The sequence below is a fragment of the Balearica regulorum genome, chromosome 1, assembly GCF_011004875.1.
Source record: "Balearica regulorum gibbericeps isolate bBalReg1 chromosome 1, bBalReg1.pri, whole genome shotgun sequence".
Taxonomy (NCBI): Eukaryota; Metazoa; Chordata; class Aves; order Gruiformes; family Gruidae; genus Balearica; species Balearica regulorum.
Window position 1 is genome coordinate 175810994 of NC_046184.1, and position 20261 is coordinate 175831254.

Here is a 20261-nt window from a genome sequence, read left to right on the forward strand (position 1 = left end):
GCATGCAATTTTTTTAGTTATGTAGTTATGCATAGCCATAGACATATATGACATAATAATAATTTACATTAAATTAAACACACGATGGTAAATATATTACTAATCACTTAAGGAAGGTCACCATACTATTTTAAAAGGAAAGTGCTAATGAAATGTCATTTTAAGAAAATTAAATTTGATACAGAGACAGCATATAATGGCAAGGATAACCATTGCAAATCAGGCTTTTTTGGAGGTTAGGTGTTCTGATGGTGTTTTAGGGATGAGATTCTTCTAGACAAGGACAAATAGAATAAGTTTGAATAAGCACAAGTTTGGAAGGAGCTCTGACTTTGAAATAACCTCTGTTGATGTCCTGTCAATAGTGGTGGTTTAAATATGAAAGGTCTGTCCAGGGAGGAATGAGTAGTATTTTGTAATCTGTTGCAGTTACACATGATGATTGAGAGATTTCATATCATTGTAGGATAAATGAATCCCTCTTTTTGACAGTGAGAAAAAGGTTTATGTCAAGCACAATGGAAAAAGATTCAATGAAAAATGATTTCTTGGAAATCTGTGGCCAGTCAACAGCATAATGCATACTTGACAGATGTCCAAATACAACAGCTGAGAAACCCATCATAGCAAAGCTTGGCAGAAATCAAAATAATTAGCAGGTGTAGTCCATTAATAAGAGTCAGCCTCATACATAACTGTAGTTAATTTCATGATATATGTTAAGTAATGATTGTAATTACCAACAAACATGTATTAATAATGGCTTTACTATGGTCACACGCAGTCTACAGAGAAGATATACGTGTTTGGTGCCCTGTTTGCTAGTAGCTCTTGTTTTAGTTTCTGGCTACTAAAATGTAATGATAATTAATATTAGGATTGCCAAAATGATTTGGAAATAGAGACATTGTTCTCCACTGTAACATAAATCAAAAAGTACAGATGTACTGCCTCAGTCTTTCATTAGCGTGGAGTTTAAGATCTTCATCAACTAAGGAAAAAAGGGTCTAGTTTGGAACGTACTGATGTGGGGTAAAGATTCTTGAATTTTCACTGAAAATGCCAGTGTTTTATTGAGAAGCCATGAAAGAAATGCGTAATGAAGTAATTATCATTAACATGGCTTCTTGTTGAAAAAAAAAATACTGCATGGTGTAAAGTGGTAGACAATTTATCTTCACTTTGGAATAAGAAGATTGGAGGAAACTGTTATGTTAGTTTTACAACACCCTAATGAAACCCGAGGCATGCTCATAGGTATTGATTTATTTGCTAAGTTTGTGTATGTATGTAAGTTGCTCAGGTGTAGGAAAAAAGCTGATGGTAAAACTCTGTTAGCCTACAGACATCTTTGACCAAGAGACTAAGCTATAACATTGCCTAATTGTCACATTCTGCCCTGAAGCATGTGTAGGATAGTTTGATGTATTCCAGTTATAAAACCTTTTTATGCAAGTTGGATTTTTAAGTGACAACTAAATGAAATTAATTCCACAATTAAGGTCTCTGTAACTACACATTGTGTAAACTACTCATCTCAGGCAGCAATTTCACTGGTGAAAAATTGTCACATCTATATCACTCTTAGAGGTAGGCTAGTAATTATGGCATTAAATGCCATCTCTTTGTCTTATAGCTGCCAAAAATATGGAAATATTCAATCATTACTAGAAACGGCTTTTCAGCAAAATAATCTCAGCCAAATAAAAAGATATATGACAGCAGATAATGCTTGCGATACCTAATGAATATTAGCTGTTGAATTAAATAAATAATGAACCTACCAAGGCAGTGCATAGGACTAGAAAAGCATCTAAACCACTGATAGAGGTATTTAAGTTATTTCAGACTGGAGCAGTTACTTTGAGTTTGGGTTGTTTTGGGGTTTTTTCCTTTTTTTTTTCTTTTTTTAATTTTGTTTAAATTAATGGCAGGAATTCCTGTTACATGTAATTTTCTTCTTCCTCTCCTCACCTTCCCCCCAACTTCTGATATGGAGGAGTACTGAGGTGGCAAAAATTGTGCCATACACCAACAAACGCTGAGGAGCTAAACCCACCATTTCAGGTTTGCTGAAATCAGACTACCATAGAGCTATTCAAATTTAAGTCCAGAAGTGAACAGTCCCAATGACCTTACAGATTAAAAGATTCCTCAGAGATACTCTATGCCAACACACTTATTTGGGCTCTATATGAAACATGGTGAGGCCAGACATGAAATTATGACTGGTTTTGTTGCTCACATATTGTAATGAATGCAGTTTTATAGTGTTGTTAAGTTTGTGGCTTGCCTGGATTTAAAGTGATTGAAGAAAAATTTTACTTGAGCCTCAGCGTTGCTGTTCTATAGATTACTATGTTTGATTTGTTGAAAAAGCAATTTTTATGTAGTTCTGTGTATCTTGTATATGTAGAACAACTGGTTTTCGTCACCACTTTGACAATTGTGAAGGTGCACTAGAAAACACACGTGAAGCCAATGTATGTGCATAACTTCCATGTAAACTAATGTAGGAAAAAAATAAAAAATCTAAGTATGCATCTAAAGGACAGTGTGCCTATGTCTTTACATTCTTCCTGATTTTTGGGTGTTTAAGCCCAGAAGGAAGTTGTGAGTAGCTTTCTCAAGAAAGTTTGAGGCATAGCAGACATGGTCTTTTCAGTGGGCAAGGTTTTCTATACCTTCTGATTCATGTGAAGTAGCAGACATGGTCTTTTCAGTAGGCAAGGTTTTCTATACCTTCTGATTCATGTGAAGTAACAGCACTAATACATTCCTAGAACTTCACTTATCTAAGTAAGATTACTTTAATCTAAATAGGCTTTAAAATGTCATTTTCCATTTAATTCAGGTAATGTTAAACATTCTTTTTTTTAGTTAATAAGATAATTTAAGTTGTCTTTATACATATTTTTTCTTTTTTTAATACATTCAGATGTTTCCTGTTTTATTTGCATTTTATCCAAAGAATAGCAAAGAAATTGATGAAAATCTTTCTAATCTGGTGGTGCAGATGTAGGCAGTGTTACAGATATTTTTAAAGTAGTTTGATTAGAAGTACATTTCTATTCTCTATTTTTATATTAATTTTCACCTTTCCAGTGAATATTGGATTGATCAAGAAAGACTAATAAGTTAAAATACTCAAATGCACTATCTTTTGAATGTTATTATAATAGAATATAATTAATGTAATGTATTTTAATATCTGGTATTGCGATGAGAAGAACATTCCTGACTAACAATTGTGGAAGATATTATTGCAGATTTTCAGATCTTTTTCTTTTAATAAGTTGTATAACTAGAGAAGTAATTAAAGATAAATTTTACAATCAGTGGTCATTTTTAAGTATGTTGCCACAGAGATTGATTCTGATGGATATCACATTAATTATGTTGAATGAATAACCCATGATAAAACTATATAATTGATTCCTGAATAATCTAAAGAGTTTGAGAAATTATTCAGAATTTGGCTTTGGTAATCATATCTTGATGCTATTTGATAGCTTTATAAAGGTTGCAGGAGTTCTTGAAGTTGTAATCTTTTTAATCCATTTTGAATGACTAACACGAACTTTAAATTTTTGTCTTTTCAAGTATAGTTGAACTAGAATTTTGTTTTTATCCCAAAGTTAAAGGAATATATAAGTAGGAAAAAAAATCTGCCAAATCACAGGTCTTAACTACTGTTTGAAAAATAATAGAATTCACAGCTACAGTATTCTTATATACTGAGTTTGATTCAGATAATCAGGGAATGGAAGGCTCTTCAAATGAGTCCATATGCACTGAAATTAGCTTGACATTTGAAGGCACACATTTAGAAAGCAAAACAAAGCACATTCAATTAAAAAAAAATCACCTATACTTTAGACTTGAGTAGGCAGGCACTTTCTGAGGTGCAAACAGTGACAGCATTGATTAACCTGGTTTATAACAAGCCTGATCAAAATAAATCTTATTGTACTCATTAATTCTTAATTCTGAGGTGATGTGGGGTTCACTGAAACTAGTTGGAAGTGCATGCTTACAATTCTGTAGACCTGAAAAATTAAGGGATTGCATGTTTTGTTGTAGAAGTAGGGATTTTTTTAACTTTTTACAAGTTCATTAATATTCTGTATGGAGTAAACATAAAATACAGGCAAGTAATCATTGCTGACATTCTTTAAAGCTGACCTGAGACAGTAAGGGAATTTGTGCAATTTCTGTTACGTCCACAGTCATCAAAGACATGCAAGAGGTGGGAATAGTTTTTATCTCTCTCTATGACCTGCAGTTTGTTTCTCTTGTCTTCTATCTAAACAAAAAGTGGGAAAGGAAAGAATGAGAATGGCCTCAAAAAAATTGCTGCGATGTGATAGCCTAAGAAAAAAATTGGAAGCATAAGCAGGAATCTTTAGTGTTGTTAAAAAATACTATTGAAGACCCCTCTTCATGTACACCAGTGTTGCATTAGATTGAATGTAGATACAAACATAGCTCAGAAATCTAGAAATTAGAGCTCAGCTTCTAAAGGAGACTTTCTTGCTGCAATGTTAAAAGTACTAGAATGCCCATATATTTAGTACCTAGAATTAAAAAAGATACCTAGGTTCCTTAAATGTTTAATGCAAAAGGCTAAGTACCACAAAATGGAGATCCACAAAAGCCATCATACTGAGTGAGAGTCCTCCTAAACTAGCCAATGTAGGGCAGGTGAGGAAAAGAAATGCCTTTCTTTAAATCCTGCTTTTCTTCATGTGTATTCCTGGCAGTACCTTCATCTGCGTGGGAATCACAGGGAAGAGCGCCTCATCCCTATATCTCTATAAAGAAGTTAAACATTCATGTCTATTGTAGTACCTTTGCATATGCCTTGTGCATAATGCCTGGTTACAAAGGTCTGGCTTCTCTGTGCTTTTTGCAGTTAGCTTTGTGGTCAGAGAACTCGTGCTCTGGACTTGATTCCTCCTCTGCCTGTGGAGGGCAAGGTCTTATTACTTTGGGGTCTACAGACTAGTCTGTGGAAGAGAAAGAGAATGAAAGCGTCTCGGCTACTTCATCTTCTAAGAACAATTAAGCCAAAGTAGAGAGGTACAAAGAATTAACTTTCCTTTAATGGAAAAAAATATAAAATATTTGAATTCCAGGTTTTGATTTTAAGTTTGTGCCATGCTTTAGGTAAAATATATAAAACAATCTTTAAATCACAAACAGTAATGTGGAAAAATTAATGTTTCTTCTGTTCTATAAGGTAAGCACTAATTATGCCACAGGCTGCCCTGTAGCTCTCTGTAACTGCACGTAGTATTGTGGCCTTGGCTGGAGATTCCGTATCTACAAGTTTGCAAATTAAAGTTAGTATTTAACTTGGATGTGTGTGTACCTACCTTTTTAATTCAGCGGTCTAGCATATCACTCTTATGGCCTGATTTCAGCTTCTATAGATAAGAATTTTACAAATACTGTGGTAGACCAAAACAATATTAATTGCTAGGTTTTTGTGCTACTCTACACGTGTATGAAAAATTAATTAGACCTTTTTCATATTGAATATACTCTAAAGAACATAGCTTGGGTATGTGCAGGGTTAAGGACCGGTAGCTGTTATGGAATAGGTAGTCCTTAATTGCTTGCCAGTTAAGTTCCCAGGTTTGTAGTGATCGTGTAGTGTAGAAGCTGAATCCGTCAAATTAATCTTAGACAGGATTCACCAATCTTAATTGCTGTTTTCGAGATTAGCAAAAAATCTATTGACACTTCAAAACAGTGTGGCAAAATGACTTATGATGTATTCCTTTATTTCAGATGCATCTTTCCCACTGGTTTGCAGATGCAGGCAGGCATGTCAGGACCATGAAATTCATGAGCGTCACCAAAAGATATGTGACACTCAATGGGTGTGTAACAAATAGCAGGAAGAGATTGTATGCTGCTTGCTACCGAATGCTGTGCAAGCTCCCTAAAAGCTTGTCTTGCAACAGGACATGGGTGGAAGTATCATTCATACAGATTACTGAATGGGGGTGTGGGGAGGTGGGTGTGCATGCATGCATGTTGTCATCTCCCACCTCACCAAGTGCAGTGTTTAAATGAACCAGAATTTCAAGCTGGGATTTTTAGAGATTCGGATTTCCATGGTCTTTGACACAATTTTCATTGCAGTCATAGGGTGTTTTAAACTCTGACATGCTGCCTGTGTGGTGGAATATCAGTACATAATACAGCAACACACTGAAATTTTATTGAAATGTATGCTAAATGCAATAGTAATAAAATATTTGCTTGTCCTTTTTTGTGTGCCATTATCATCCTTCACATGTATGATTTCTGTTTACATAAAGTACCTGTATCATAAATTAAATGCTGGAAGAAAATGTCTCTCAATAAGAGAGATATCTGCATCCTTGTATATATTTATGCACACACTCTGAATGAGTAACTGTGCCAGCTAATTTACTTAGTTTTTCCATACAGATATGGCCATTTGTCATGACAAGATAGTTAACACATGACACTAACATCTCTCTCAGGCATAATGCAAGCCATCCATTCAGAAAATACAGCACTATTGTAAGGAAGGAAGCGAAAGCAGCTGTAAAGGGATCAGCTGGGGCTGGGGTAGAAAAGCCTTTCTCCTGTCATGTAACATGGAGCGTGCCCTGCATCTCTTCTCTTCCTTCTCTGCTTTTTCCTTTTTTTTTTTTTTCTCCTTCTCTTAGCCATCCCACTAGTAAATTCAGCACTGCTCTTTTATGAGAGTTTTGCGTTATTCCCACTGTAGTTACTGGACTAACATAGGAGAGGGCTGCGATGTTACTGCCACTGGCATCGATTTTATGAAGTTTATGAAGTGGCAGTTGTTGGAGAATTGCACACCACTGATAGCAGCAACTAACGGATTTGCAGGCAGAGCCACCTGAAAGATAGGGGAGCTTCCCCTCCATAGTATATCAGAGGTGTCTTCTGTCTGTTGTGTGCTTCAGCAGTTTCTGAACATACAGTCTTCAGTGCCTGCATTTGTAAAATTCTCACTTTATGTGGAAGTATGTGCATAAATGGTGGGTAGTGATAAAACCACAAGTTATTTTATATGCATCACTTCTGAATTAAAATGCTAACTGATATCAGCTCCTTGTTATACTTAAGCCTGAAACCATCCTCTTTAATTTCTCTGCCTAAGTTAAAATGAGTTCACAATTCTACTATTTTATTTTTTTATCATGTATCTGTATAGTATAGGGCAGTAAACTTTTTAATACTTATTATTTTAATGATAAAAATCATAAAAGCAAGTCAATACAATATAGTTGCATTTATCATAATATTTTTATGATTTGAAATAATAAAACTTTCAGTGAATGTTATTTTGTATGGCCTGTAAATATTGTTAAGGCCCTATTATCAGACAGTTGATGTCTTAATTTCTAGCCTTTCACCTTGGTATTCTTTTGTATTCTCTCTATTCACTTACTTGACTTAAAGTCATTCTTAGTGAAAGTCTGAATCTTATCAATAACTAAGTAAGTATGAATAATAAAACAAAAAATAGAATCAGTGGATAAAGATTGTGTTCTAAGAATTATTCTGAAATGCTCAGCAGAATTTCTCATTTGTTAAATGAACCAAAGTTAGCCCATCCACATTAATTTTAATACCGCTGTTTTTTCTCTGCAGAAGTTTTTACCATCCATCAAAATATCAATCCCTAAAAAAAAACCCCAAAAAAACAACTTTCGATTATAACTAGCCACACCAGAAGCCTATTTTTATTTGTGAGAAGCACATCTGGTACCAGGCATATGACCTGAGTCTCTTTGTAGACCTGGATGGATAGTCTTTCCAGCTGCTCACATTTTTTTTCCCCTCTACAAAGGGTACTAAGACAGACTGTGCATAACAATATCCATTCACACATCTTCAGGCTCAAACTCAGTCCTTTTTTTATAGCTGAGTTAAAAAATGCCAACACATTTGGCATTTGCCACCTGGTAAAAGGTGGCATTGGGGGATAAGGGAATTACTTTAATGATATAGGAGAACTATTTTGCTATATTATGTTTGACTACTTAAGTAATTCAGAAAGGCTCAGTGCAGATCATCACCTAGAATGAGTTATCATTACAACTGGCCATCAAGGAAACTGTGAAAGTCTGTGCTTTGTGGGAGCAGAGAGTCTGTGTCTTTGCTAGCACTGCTCAGCTGGTAGTGCACAGTGGTACACAATACATTGTCATAAATTTCTTGAGTTATTAAGAAAGGAAAAGCAATCACCTCTCTCTCATTTCCACTATGTTATCTATTTTTTGGTTTTCTTCCTGCACCTGTCAGATTATTGCTGCCAGAGGAATGAGTAGTCGTCATGAGCACTTCACATCTGCAAGACGACAGGAAAATACATCTCCAGCCTGTCACATTTAACTGCTCAGGCCAGTAACATTAGCCTCATTTACAACAGCCTTTACCCGTCATTTCAGACTTCCCAGCTAATAACTGTGTAAATGCCACAGCAGACACAAAGTTCTTTCTCACCCAACTTAAACCTCGCTGGTGGCTTTGTCTGCCATGAACAGCTACCTCATGAACTTTTGTTATTTGCCTACATTCATTAATGGGTAGGATCAAAGAAAGCGGAGAATCTTTTTTAAAGGATTTCATGTAAATTATTATTATGAAACAAAAGAATAAAAATACAGAAAGTTGCATGTATGACATGAACAATGTAGAAAGGATATAATTTTGTTGTTATGTTTCAGAACTGAGAGGGCTTCAACTTTAGCAGGGAAGTACAGCCTAGGTTAAAACTGCAGTTTTGAATTTCTGAGGCATAATAATCTTTTTCATTCAACTTTTGGTTGGTAGAACTGTGGAATCATATATGCTAGACAATGTTTCACAAAAGTATTAAAAAAGTTTTATGATGACAATGTGTCTTCATAATGGAGAGGGTATTTCTCTGTTACATTACCAATTGGGTAATTAAAGTATGAATGTACTGTGAATGCATTATGAATGCTTGATGCCTGTGACGAATGCAGGACGCTTTCCTGTTTTATGTATTTATCTACCATAAGAGGTTTGGAAGATCATAAATCAACTTTTTTTTTTGTTTTTTTGTGGTTTTTTTTTTTTTTAAATAATGGGAAGCAAGCAGTCCCAAAATATAAGAGATTTAATTTGTACAGTGGCACAGATTTATTTACTTACTATTCCTACTTGGAGTCAAAATCTTCATTAACTGAAAAGACATGGTGAATGAAGGCAGTGATTTTGGTGGGACTGGGGAGGTAGAAGGAAAGAATACCGATCTGAAGAAGTAGTAACCTTACTTCTGGTCTTAAGCTAAGCTGATTCCTTGCAATAGGAATTTTGTCTACTTCTCCACTAGTAAAAGGAAAGAGGGAAGGAGAGCAGAGCAGCTGAGTTGTACTTTAATGAACCAGGGTCCCTTGAGTCTTGAGCTAGAAATAGAGAAGAACTACTGACAGTAACTTAAGGAAAGGTGGTTGTGCTTCTCAGTTGTTCTTCAATGGCATATGTATTTAAAAATTGAGGTCTCCTGTGACATCTTTCCTGATTTCTGTTTTCAAGAAGAAGGGCTTGCCCCCTTTCAGAAGGCTGATTCATTGTGTAGGTTTATATTCACCTAGTATCTACTTGCAGGGCTTTATACCTGTAAGCTTTCTGTTTCCTGTATCCTCCAAATACAAAAAAATAAATTCAGACAGCAAGATCCAATACGACAAAAAGCTCTGTTAGTAATGTGAATGTGGAAAATATACCAGTAAGTTTCTAAGTCATTAAAATACGTCTATGTGAAGCTAGGAGAACTGTATGTTCATTTAAGTTAATCATCGGCTTTCCAAGAACAGCTGGAACAAACTGCCCCCTCTATGTGGGGAAAGCAAGTGAGGAAAGCATGCGGGGAAATCATGCAAAGCTGAAAACGCAGTGGATGGACTATTAACTGTGGGTGGGAGAGAGCAGTCCAGCAGAGAGTCAGCATCGTTTCTCTGTTGTTGCATAGCAAGACTGTTTAGAGGCAGAATAGGCCAAAGATGTGGAAAGAAAATGTAGTTTGTCAAGGGTGTATGAAGGCTGTTCACTTGTGACAATGGTTTGTAGCAGTGCAGTTAGTACTATAGCTGTCAGGCACCTGGTGTGACTGGAATGATGAACCTTAAAAAGTCAGTTCTTCTTCGAAAGTTTCCTCTGGATTTGAGGAAATGATGGGAACTTGAAATAGGGTTTATAAAAGGATCATCATGTTGAAATGAGTTTCAGAAAGGATAATGAGACTGATTTTAGGTATGAAAGAATTTTCCATTGTGTTATACTGCAATAAATTGTTATACTTTGACATGATGAGAAGAAACAGTAAGAGGTCTTAGTTGCGTTTCAAAGACACCTTAAAAAGCAACGTATAGATTTGGAAGAGAAATGCATGCTGCTTTTTGCAATTCATGTCAGGAAAAAAAAAAAAAAGTTTTGTGTTCTGTTATCTGTTATTTGTTAGTCATGATTTGAAGATTTTGGATTTCCTAGGGAAAATAGAAACAGTACAAAATGTTTTGCTGTTTTATGGTGCAGGGTGCATGGTTTCTTTCTGCCTTTTGCCATTGCAAAGGCTCTCAGGCCACCAGACCTTTCTTTTTTTGCTCTTACCCTGTCCCAGTCAGGTCTCCTGCAATGGACTGAGCAATCAGACTTCCAGTCTGCACTTAACTGAGTGATTTGACAATTTTTACAGATAATATCTGATAAAATTTCATTTTAATGGCACCACTGTTTCCTTTCAGTAGTTTTATTATACGTTATCTCTCTTTTGTATTTTTTTTCCTGAATGGCATCTCATTTGAAGCCAAATCATTCTTTTAACTGACATTATGTAAATACGTGGACATTACTGAAAGTGTTTGAATATCAAGGTCACTTACAAATACTTACCATTTATACTTAGAATAATTATAAAATTATAATTACAATTGTTAAAATAAACATGCAGTTCTTATTTGCAGAGAGGTTTTGAAGAAAGATAACTTTTAAATTACCATCTGTCAATTATTAAAATCTGAAAGAATATGTCAACTAGTCATCTCCTTATAGAAATAAAATCAGGTGTCTCAACAGCTGTTAAAATGAGATTCTTAAATTAAAAAAAAAAAAAAAGAAAGAGCAATATGAATAAATTAACATATGCAAAACTAAGTGAAGTCAGTTCTGCAAACTTGCTATTTAATAAAAACATGCTTCCTTGGGAATTTTGCGTGACTTGAGCAAAAATAGTTGCTAACGATTTTTTTGACTTGAAGGGGTATATAAAATGTATATTTTGTCAGTAATGGCACCATTTCTGCCCAGGCTACCTTTCATTCTATCTCTCAGAATAGCTATTTGGGAAAGTAAACATACCTAGTAGTAGGATGGATCTGGCATTTTTCAATGAGGAACTTCTATATCAGAAGACTTTTATGTATTACATCTTCATAAAAATCCAATATATGAAGTTTTTCGTAGTGGATATAACTGAGACAAAGCTTTCCTTAAGAAATAAATATTTTGGTATGCCTACCAGAGTTTATAGGTATAATTTAAACAATGATATAAAAATGAAACTTTCTAACCTTGTTTGACCTTTTCTTACTTAAAAAAAGTTTACATATATTTAAATTTTCTACAAATATTATTTTATTTTGCTTTAATATTTTTCCAAAGTTTAGTAACAGTCTATTCATATTTGTGGCTGCTCAGGCTCAATCTTTAACTGGAAATTCCTTTTTGACTATCAGTCAGGGCTGCATCAGACTGCAGAGCCCATTTAGTTGTTTATCCATGGAAGAGCCTCTAAATTACTGGGAGCTGTAAATATTGGAGAGAGAAGCTGAAAGTAAAACTGAGAGAAGGTAGGGCACCCTAGTCCTAGGTGAGTACTGGAAGTACTAGTGAAGGGGGATCAAAAACTTAGGTAATTTTTAAGACAGGACATAAATGACGGTGGAAGAAAAAAAGAGAAGAAATAGGAAAAGCCTGAAGTAATTGTTTGGAAGACTGTAGAGGATAAAAGATGGAAAAGTGCGAAGAGATGAAAGATCAATTGAAAAGAATACTTAATTTTTAAGTTTATTGCAAAATCATGAGATTTTTGCATTAACTATTCATTAATTGAATTAGTTTTCTGTAGCCCCAACAGTCAGAGGATAAAAGCTGGAAAAGTGAGAAGAGATGAAGGATCAATTGAAAAGAGTACTTAAACCCCAAACAAACAAATTCCCCAACAGTTGAAGTGGTTCCAAGACCATAGGCCATAGGCCAAACTCCTGTCATTAATAACAGTAATGGAAGAATGGGGGAAGACTGAAGAGAAGAGAAAGCATTTGTCAATAATTTAACTGAATTTAGTAAGTAGTTTATTGCAAATACATGAGATTTTTTCATTAACTGCTCATTAATTGAATTAGTTTTCTGTAACCTTTTATTTTTAGAAAATAAAAAATAAGAAATTTTGAAAAGGACTGAATAACTAAACTCCAAGTATTTCAGTAATATGTAATCCTTACATATGTTAATTTCTCACCACTGGTCTATGCTTGTAGCTTAGGTTAGATAATTAATTGGTGAAAGTCAATAGAGAAGAAAAATTCCAAGTGAGAGTATTTTGAACTGAACCAAAACAAAAGTCTTGCTTTGCATGTTTTATTAGTAACCTGGAAAAATCACCATCTGAGCAAACTCTTCCTTCTCTCACCCTACTTCTACTTTTTTTTTTTGTCAGTTAATAATCAAGGAAAATACTTCTCTATAGAAGCAGTTTAGTATAGCACAGTGGTCCCTTCTTATTGTCCTCCTGTTTCTGAAGGGCTGCTCAATTTGTCTGAGGTCACACAATAAACTTGTAGCTAACATTTTGTTTATTGAGGCTGGTAATATTCTTAAGATGCACAGAAAAAGAGAGAACAACAATGGAATTACGCATATTTTTGCTAGGCACACAGATGTCCTATTGACTGAATTTTGCCTTATGGTGTCCAAAGAGTAAGTTACATTGCAAGTAGTTTGATCCCCAAATTACCTTTAGGAGAATACACCATTGTAAATTATGCATTATACAGATTTAGCTGTAGAATGAGAACAACATAGGTATAATCTGCACTGTTTATTTTTTTTGCGTAGAAAAGGAATCTCTGAGACAGCAGTAATGCATCTCTGAGCTGAACTGTTGTAACTAAAAAGCCCTATTTGATATTCAGTTTTTTTGGTGTTTTTTTTTTTTTCCTGGCATTTCTACCTAACTTTGTCTTTTATAAAAGAAATTCATCATAACCTGCTGAAACTCTGGGTAGAGAGCCTTCAGTTGCAGATATAATTGCTGGTAGCAGTGTGAAAAGTATACCTTTTGATCACAAACAAAACTTCAGCCCTGCTGATGCTGTAAGAAAATAGTTTAAAGTCTTTATAAAACTCTCTTTGTTGCATTTTTGTAAGTGATCGCTAATGAGAGCCATGACTTTTGACAGTCCATCTTTCTAAGTGCAATTCTACGGGATATTGATTTCTAAGCATTCAATGAGCAATTTTTAGAGAACAAATTGTGTGAAGACTTTTTTTAGTGTTACATATGGCGTATTTCTCATATACTTTTGCAAGTTATAAATAGCAAAACAATACTTTTTTACTGAAGAACCAGACATATTTTATTTCTTGACTAAGTACTTTAGATATGTACCCAGTAATATACACTAAATTACATTGAACTGGTTTTGGATAAGTTTGCATGATCAGTCCCTCATAAGTGAAAAGTGAACAAAAGTTAAATATAGAAGGTTTTGCAATTCTGGTAACTGAAATTGTATGACATTTTGTGATTAAAGAGTTCTTTATTTGAGGTCAGGGCTTCAGTAGAACATATGAGAAATATATTCCAATTGACTATGTAAAATACCTAAGTACTCCATAAAATGCTCTGCTTTATACAGTGATACAGCTGTTTTCTGCACTTCTATGACTTTCATTTCCAGAATGGAAACCATTTCTAAATCTAAGCCTCTATTTACTCAGAGAAATAGTTTCAAGTCACATGAGTTCTCTCACCTCTCTTTCAAAGCACTTTTTTTTCTTTTTCCTTCTGAACCTTATTCAGGATATGGTTTTAACTACTGATGTTTGCTATTGCTGTTCTCAAACCTTTGCAGCCCAGGAGTGGCAGTTTTACTAATTACTTTCCCATTTCCTTGGAATAAAGTTACAGGTAGCTAAACCTGTATGTGAGGTCCTTTTTTTCCTAGCATTTTTTTTAACACCCAACAGCATTGTTGTGAGCTGAGGGTTTTCTTTTTTCTGTTCTTTATGTAATAGCTTATTTGTGTCTAAAGTCAGTGAGCAAAAATCAAGTCTGAGTAGTATGGTCTTACTGTTTGTAAGAGTGAACAACTGTACAAGGCACAGGGAACAGCAGATTAGATATCTACATAATTGCAGGGTACCAATTAGTCTGTCAAAATTATCTTCTGAAGATTAATCTGTGTTCGGCTTGCCACATAAACCCAATACATACTTGAATAAATCTAATCTTGGACAAAAAGGCTGAAGGTCTTAAGAGTGTCCCTAGGAGACCTTTGGCCAGGGTGCCTTTTCCTTCTTTACTTAGAGTGGGCTACCATAAGTGCTTACTTAAAGGGATGTTAAATTGAGGGAAGAGTCAGTACACCCAACTTGACTGGGATTTTACTGCCGTTTTTAACCTGTTTTTTCAAAGAAGTTAGGAGCAGGTGAAAGGTGATTAGAGAATAGCGCCCTTGTTCAAATCAAAGTGCTTTTTCTCGGAAGAGAGGTGTTGTATATCCTCAGACTTAAGATTTATTTCTATTTACACTGATTTAAGAGCTGTAAAGGCTCAAAGGCTGAATTTTCTCATCAACACTTTTGGGCTCTTCTTAAATGATTTCTCTTTTGAGGACAGCATGGTGTTCTTAACACTGAAAATTAGTCTATACAAAGTTGCTGGTGTGGATTTTTTTCCTTTTTTTTAAATGAAATATGCATTCTGGTTTGCTATTCCATAAAGAAATTTTTGAGATTTTTGGTTGTTTTGCAACGTTGGTAATTTTTGTGAGCCTTTTAGTTTTCTCATCCTTCAGTATCATTGTCATAATCTTGTGAAAGGTTTGGGTTCCTTATTTCTGTACTAAGTAATTTAAAGATAAAAGAGTGTTCTAGACTGAACAACCCCCAAATGTTTGAAATTCTTGCACTAAGTTCAGATTTTTCACTTGCCAGCTGAGAAAGATGATGGAAAAAGCCCATCTGCAGTCTGTCCTGTTCACTGATTACAGGGTTTTGAGGTACGCAAGTGCTAAAAAGAGTTTTGAAAGACTCAAGGAATCTTCAGATGAATTTGTGCTGGTGTTCCTGCACAATGCATTCAGGAAGTGTCTCACTACATATGTGTTCAGGTAACCTGTACCTCAGCAAAAACAATATATGCAAGCAGAAGGTGTTATTTTAATTTTACTAATTGGTCATAAGTACCTATACATGCCTTTCATGAACTGGTAGAAAATAACTGGTATTTGCTGTCTGAAGCTCTTTTAACTAATTCCTATTTTAACAAGCTGCTGACTGAATTTAAAGCGTCAATTATGCAGACAGAACATTTATAATGAAGATGAGGTAGCTCCTAAATGGGATAAGTAGCAGACTTTTTATCTAGGCTTTCTTAGAAAATAAATAAAAGATTAACTTACTGTCTTCTACTAAGCTTATTACTTGCCAGTTTTCAGGATAATAATTTAAAATGTGCTGGGCCTTCATTCAGTACTTGTATTTGAGTAGTAATTTAATGGCTTGCTAAGTGACAGATATACTGATGAGTTTGAGGGTGGAAAGCATTGTTTATAAATGGCAAGCAGGAAAGAGGGTAAAATTTGTGGCAAACACTGTCTAGCCATTCAAGAACAAAATAGACTAAGCTCATTTCAGCCCGATCTAACTTTATAGGACTAGCATAAATTCAGCCAGGGTACTTCTCCTTTTCTGACCTGAAAAGTGCAGCATGTTTTGAATAGCCAAGAAGAGGCAGGATTAATACCTTATCTGTTCAAATGTAAACTGACTTAGACCTAAGTTCGGAATTAACAAACAATATGAACCCATTCAGAATTGCTGTTGTCACTTCTGAATTCCCTGGAGGAAGGGAAGAAATGTGCCTGTTTAACTCTAGCAAACAAATTAGGCACTGATTTATTTCTTGTAAATTACTTGTCATTCTAATTCTTCAGCAATAAAACTGAAGAAGTCTGTGTAGGGCTACAATCAAACTGAGGGGGAAAAAAAAGGAAGAACAAAGCTGAAATACCTACCCACTACCCATACTAATGAGCTTAGCTCCATCGTTACAATTTTATGTGAAAGTATTTGTTGATCATCCAAAGATATGAAAATAAACTTGGATTTCTGATCAACGTGGTTGGCAGTCCAGGTTGCATAGGAACACATAAGCAGATTATGTCATTCGCAGAATATGTTTGTTTTATCCTTTAGGAGGAGCTTGAAAGAGGTAGATAGCATAAACTGCTTGACTGTATAACAAGATTGCATATAACAGGAAATGTTCCTTTCTAAATCACCAGTTCATAACTGTTTCTGTGGAGGAATTATAGTTAATAAAATTTTGCCAGTTCAATTTCCTATAGACAGGCTCACGCATACAACCTTACCGGCATACAAATGGCAACATTGATTAATTTAAACCAGCTGATGATTTCTCGGGATCTAATTTAATGCTGCACAAGTGAAGTTACTGTGGGTAATAATTTTGAAAAGCAACTCATTCTAGTAAGTTAGTACCTGTATATAGCACAGTGTGGAGAGCGGTGTGAGATACAAAGGTAACTGAGTTGGTTCTCTGTAAAATTATCTGCAGGCCACCTTCAATTATGCAGGCTTCCAGCTACTTTAAAGGAATGCTGTGAAGCCTGGCAATTACTGTGGCAGAAAGATGGACCAGCCTCTCCTCCTTTCCCCTGTGACCCTTGTACAATGATTGAAGGACAGCATGTGGAACACTTTTGGACAAAAACTAATTCAAAAGTAAATGACTAGTATATGTCAAAAGGAAATACTGTTTTTCTGAACTATGTTAGAGTTTACCAAGAGTCAATAAAAATATTACAGTTTTTGTTTGTTTTTTAAGATAGCTTTATTTCATTTTAATTTTTTGAATTATTATATTTAGGTACTTGTCAATTTTTTCCAGCACCAGGAGTGCAGATTGTGTTATCTTACAGGTCTGTTAATATAATTCTTAGAATATAGTACCTACTTAATCTCAAACCTTATATAATGAAACTCTTGTATTATTACTGTAAATTATCAAAATTACTTATGTGCTCCTTAATATTTATATTTCAATAGAATATATATAAAATGAGATTGGTTTGAATTAATTGATAGTATCATTTGATATGCTGGACTAAAATATGTCCTCTGATGCTCTTCTATTGATTATGTAAGCTATTTTGTATATATCTAGTTGAAGTAAAAGCATAATCACCTTCATCTACAAAATCCTTCATTTTCAGCACCACAAGATATATAAAATCTTATAGCTTTCATTTGAAACAATCTCATTACATATTTGTAAAAGAAAAGGGTATCCTCTGTGTTGTGAATTATTTGAAAGCACTAGCATTAGTTTCCTTAAGGGCTAGTACTTGCTGACACACTTCCTTATTTTCAGTACAGGTCTGAACCAGAAATACTGAACAGAGTAAATCTGAATTAAGATTATACTGCTATATATATTATTAAAAAAAATTGCATTTTTCTCCTGGTTTTTTTTTTTGTGATATTTTTGAATTGTAGACATCATTATCTTTGTAGGCTAAATTCACTTTGTGTTAATAAGCCTTTTGGTTAAAAAGTAGCTGTGTAATTTACATTGTGGAAATATTCCCAATTCATTACAAATTAAGTGAATTAGAGTTTTATTTTTCTTTCCCAGGTGGTATAAAATGAATGTGAATTTGAAGAAGTGAACTAGAGTAGGCACTCTTAGAATCAGTGGAAAGATAGTATTGCTTTTTCCATTTTATCTTTATTTGGTGTGTTCACATTAATATTTAAGAAAAAATAAATAGCTTGTTTAATTCTGTAAAATAATTTTATTCTAAAATGCTAAAACAGTTAAAGAGCCTGATCATAGCTTAATAATGGAGACATAGCTATGCTGTTAAGCTTAATATGAATATACTGAATTTCTGTTTGTTGTTCTTACTTATATTTTTAATAACTTTATCAAAGAAGAAAGAAGTGGATTACTTCTGTGTCTGTGCTAAAAAAAAATAATTTCAGTGTTAAAAGACTTACAACTTCAGTTGTCCCTCCCAATGCTGTAAGATTTTTTCCATCTTGTACTTCTAGTGATGAGAACTGGGAGGGATGCATTGATTACTTACAGCAGATTCTAGAAGCCTGTGATGAAGTCTAGACAACCGGTCACATCTTATCAACACAGAGTTTCTCTTGTGGCTTACAGAATGTCAGGAGCCAGCCACCCCTTGCCACCCCACTGCGACATGGATTCGTGTAGCTCCGAGGAATTCTACCAGGCTGTTCACCATGCCGAGCAAACCTTCAGAAAGATGGAGAGCTACCTGAAGCAACAGCAGCTCTGTGATGTTATCCTGATCGCTGGGAATCGCAAGATACCTGCACATAGGTAGGACATAAGCACAAGATACTGAAACTACAAAAGTAAATGTTTTGGGTATGCTTACTTCTTAGAACAGTGTTTTCTGTGGCTCCTTATACCTGCTTCCCTCCTGCTTCAAACATCACAAGTGTGAGTAACTGCAGAAGGGGATATTTGAAGGTTGGGCCTTTGAAGTTGTGATGGGGCTTTTTTGTACAGATTTCAAAAGTTCAAGTAGCACTCAACTAGCACACTTTTTATCGTGAGTGTGCTGTTCATAAGTGAGGAGAATGGAAATTTCTGAAATGACATGTTACACAGTTAAACTGGACACGGCATCATTTTTAGCTTAAGATCGTGATAGTCTGGTAAGTCTGTCATACGGAGTCTCTCAGATACTTATAGTGGAATGGAACTGAGCACTGACTTCCCATGAACTGTTCCTTTGAATGAACTTAAAAATATATGAATTACTTTCAATGATAATTGTGAATATGAAAATCATAATGACATATTTTTTAAAATTCTGTAAGATTATTTGATATTAAAGCAGCCAGTATATATGAAACTATGCTTGGTTTTGGATCGTAAGTAGAGCTTAAAATGGTTATTCACTGAGATTTTGGTCTTAGCTATAGCCTTTGATTTAGTGCATGCAAATAAAAATCCAGTCCTGGAGTTTAGATTAAAATATAGAGAATACTTTTGAGTTTCCAGGTTAGCAAGTCTTTTTTTTGCATTTGAACTCTGTTTAAGGCTGCAAACTATGGGTGACCTGTTTCCCTGCTTGTGCCCTGGTTTCTCTGCTGAGTTACTAAATCCAGAACAGGATTATAGCTCTCCAGCAGGAAAACCGAAAAACAGCCAATGTATTTCTGAATTCATAAATTAACTTTCTCGTGTAGAGGAATAGTATAAGATCATTTTGGCAACTTGGACCTTACAAAGCTCCTTCTGCCCTAAGTAAAGATGGACACAGAGACTATTCTTCTTCTGTTTTACAGAAAAGTTGGATATTCTATATTCCAGCTCCCATAATAGCAGAAAAAAAGGTGCAATATGCAAGACTGCAAAGCCAAAGCTGTTGTTCAAATACTAAAAAATAAAACCAGACAGAAATCTTCATTAAAATATTTAAATTGCCCCAATAATTATAATAAATGAGAAAATAACTCCACTTAGCAAGCAGTAACAGTTAGATTGATCTGGGTAGTTTGCAGTGCACATGAAGCAGAGTCCGCTTGGTTTCAGATTAGTAGCTGTAATAAACCTAGAAATCTTTCTCCTCTTCTTTCAGCATTTTTAATTCTTAAGACTTTGTTTCTACTTTCCTGTTTTCTAAAAGCTGCCATTTTTAGTGTTCCTCCCTTGCCTTGATATACTCGGATTCCCAGATGCCAACAAAGTCCCCAGCAATTTCTACCCACTGACTTGGAACTGATACAACTCCTGTGTTCCAGGCTTTTTGCCACTGGTAAATGTATTATGCATCTGGCACTTTACACACCCCTGGTAGTTGTGCTGTGATGCCATCTTTATCTAAATCACCAAGATCGTTCCTTTATGGGTATAAGTACAGAGGCAA

The 20261-nt window shown here is 34.8% G+C and overlaps 1 protein-coding gene across 1 annotated transcript in view; it reads left to right on the forward strand.

Annotated features, from left to right (window-relative positions):
* Positions 1–20261, forward strand: part of KLHL1 (kelch like family member 1) — a 268520-nt gene that overhangs the window by 58725 nt on the left and 189534 nt on the right. Inside the window, exon 2 of the mRNA XM_075741724.1 lies at positions 18521–18703. Within this exon, the coding sequence (XP_075597839.1) occupies positions 18521–18703 (183 nt within the window). The remainder of the gene's footprint in view (positions 1–18520; positions 18704–20261) is intronic.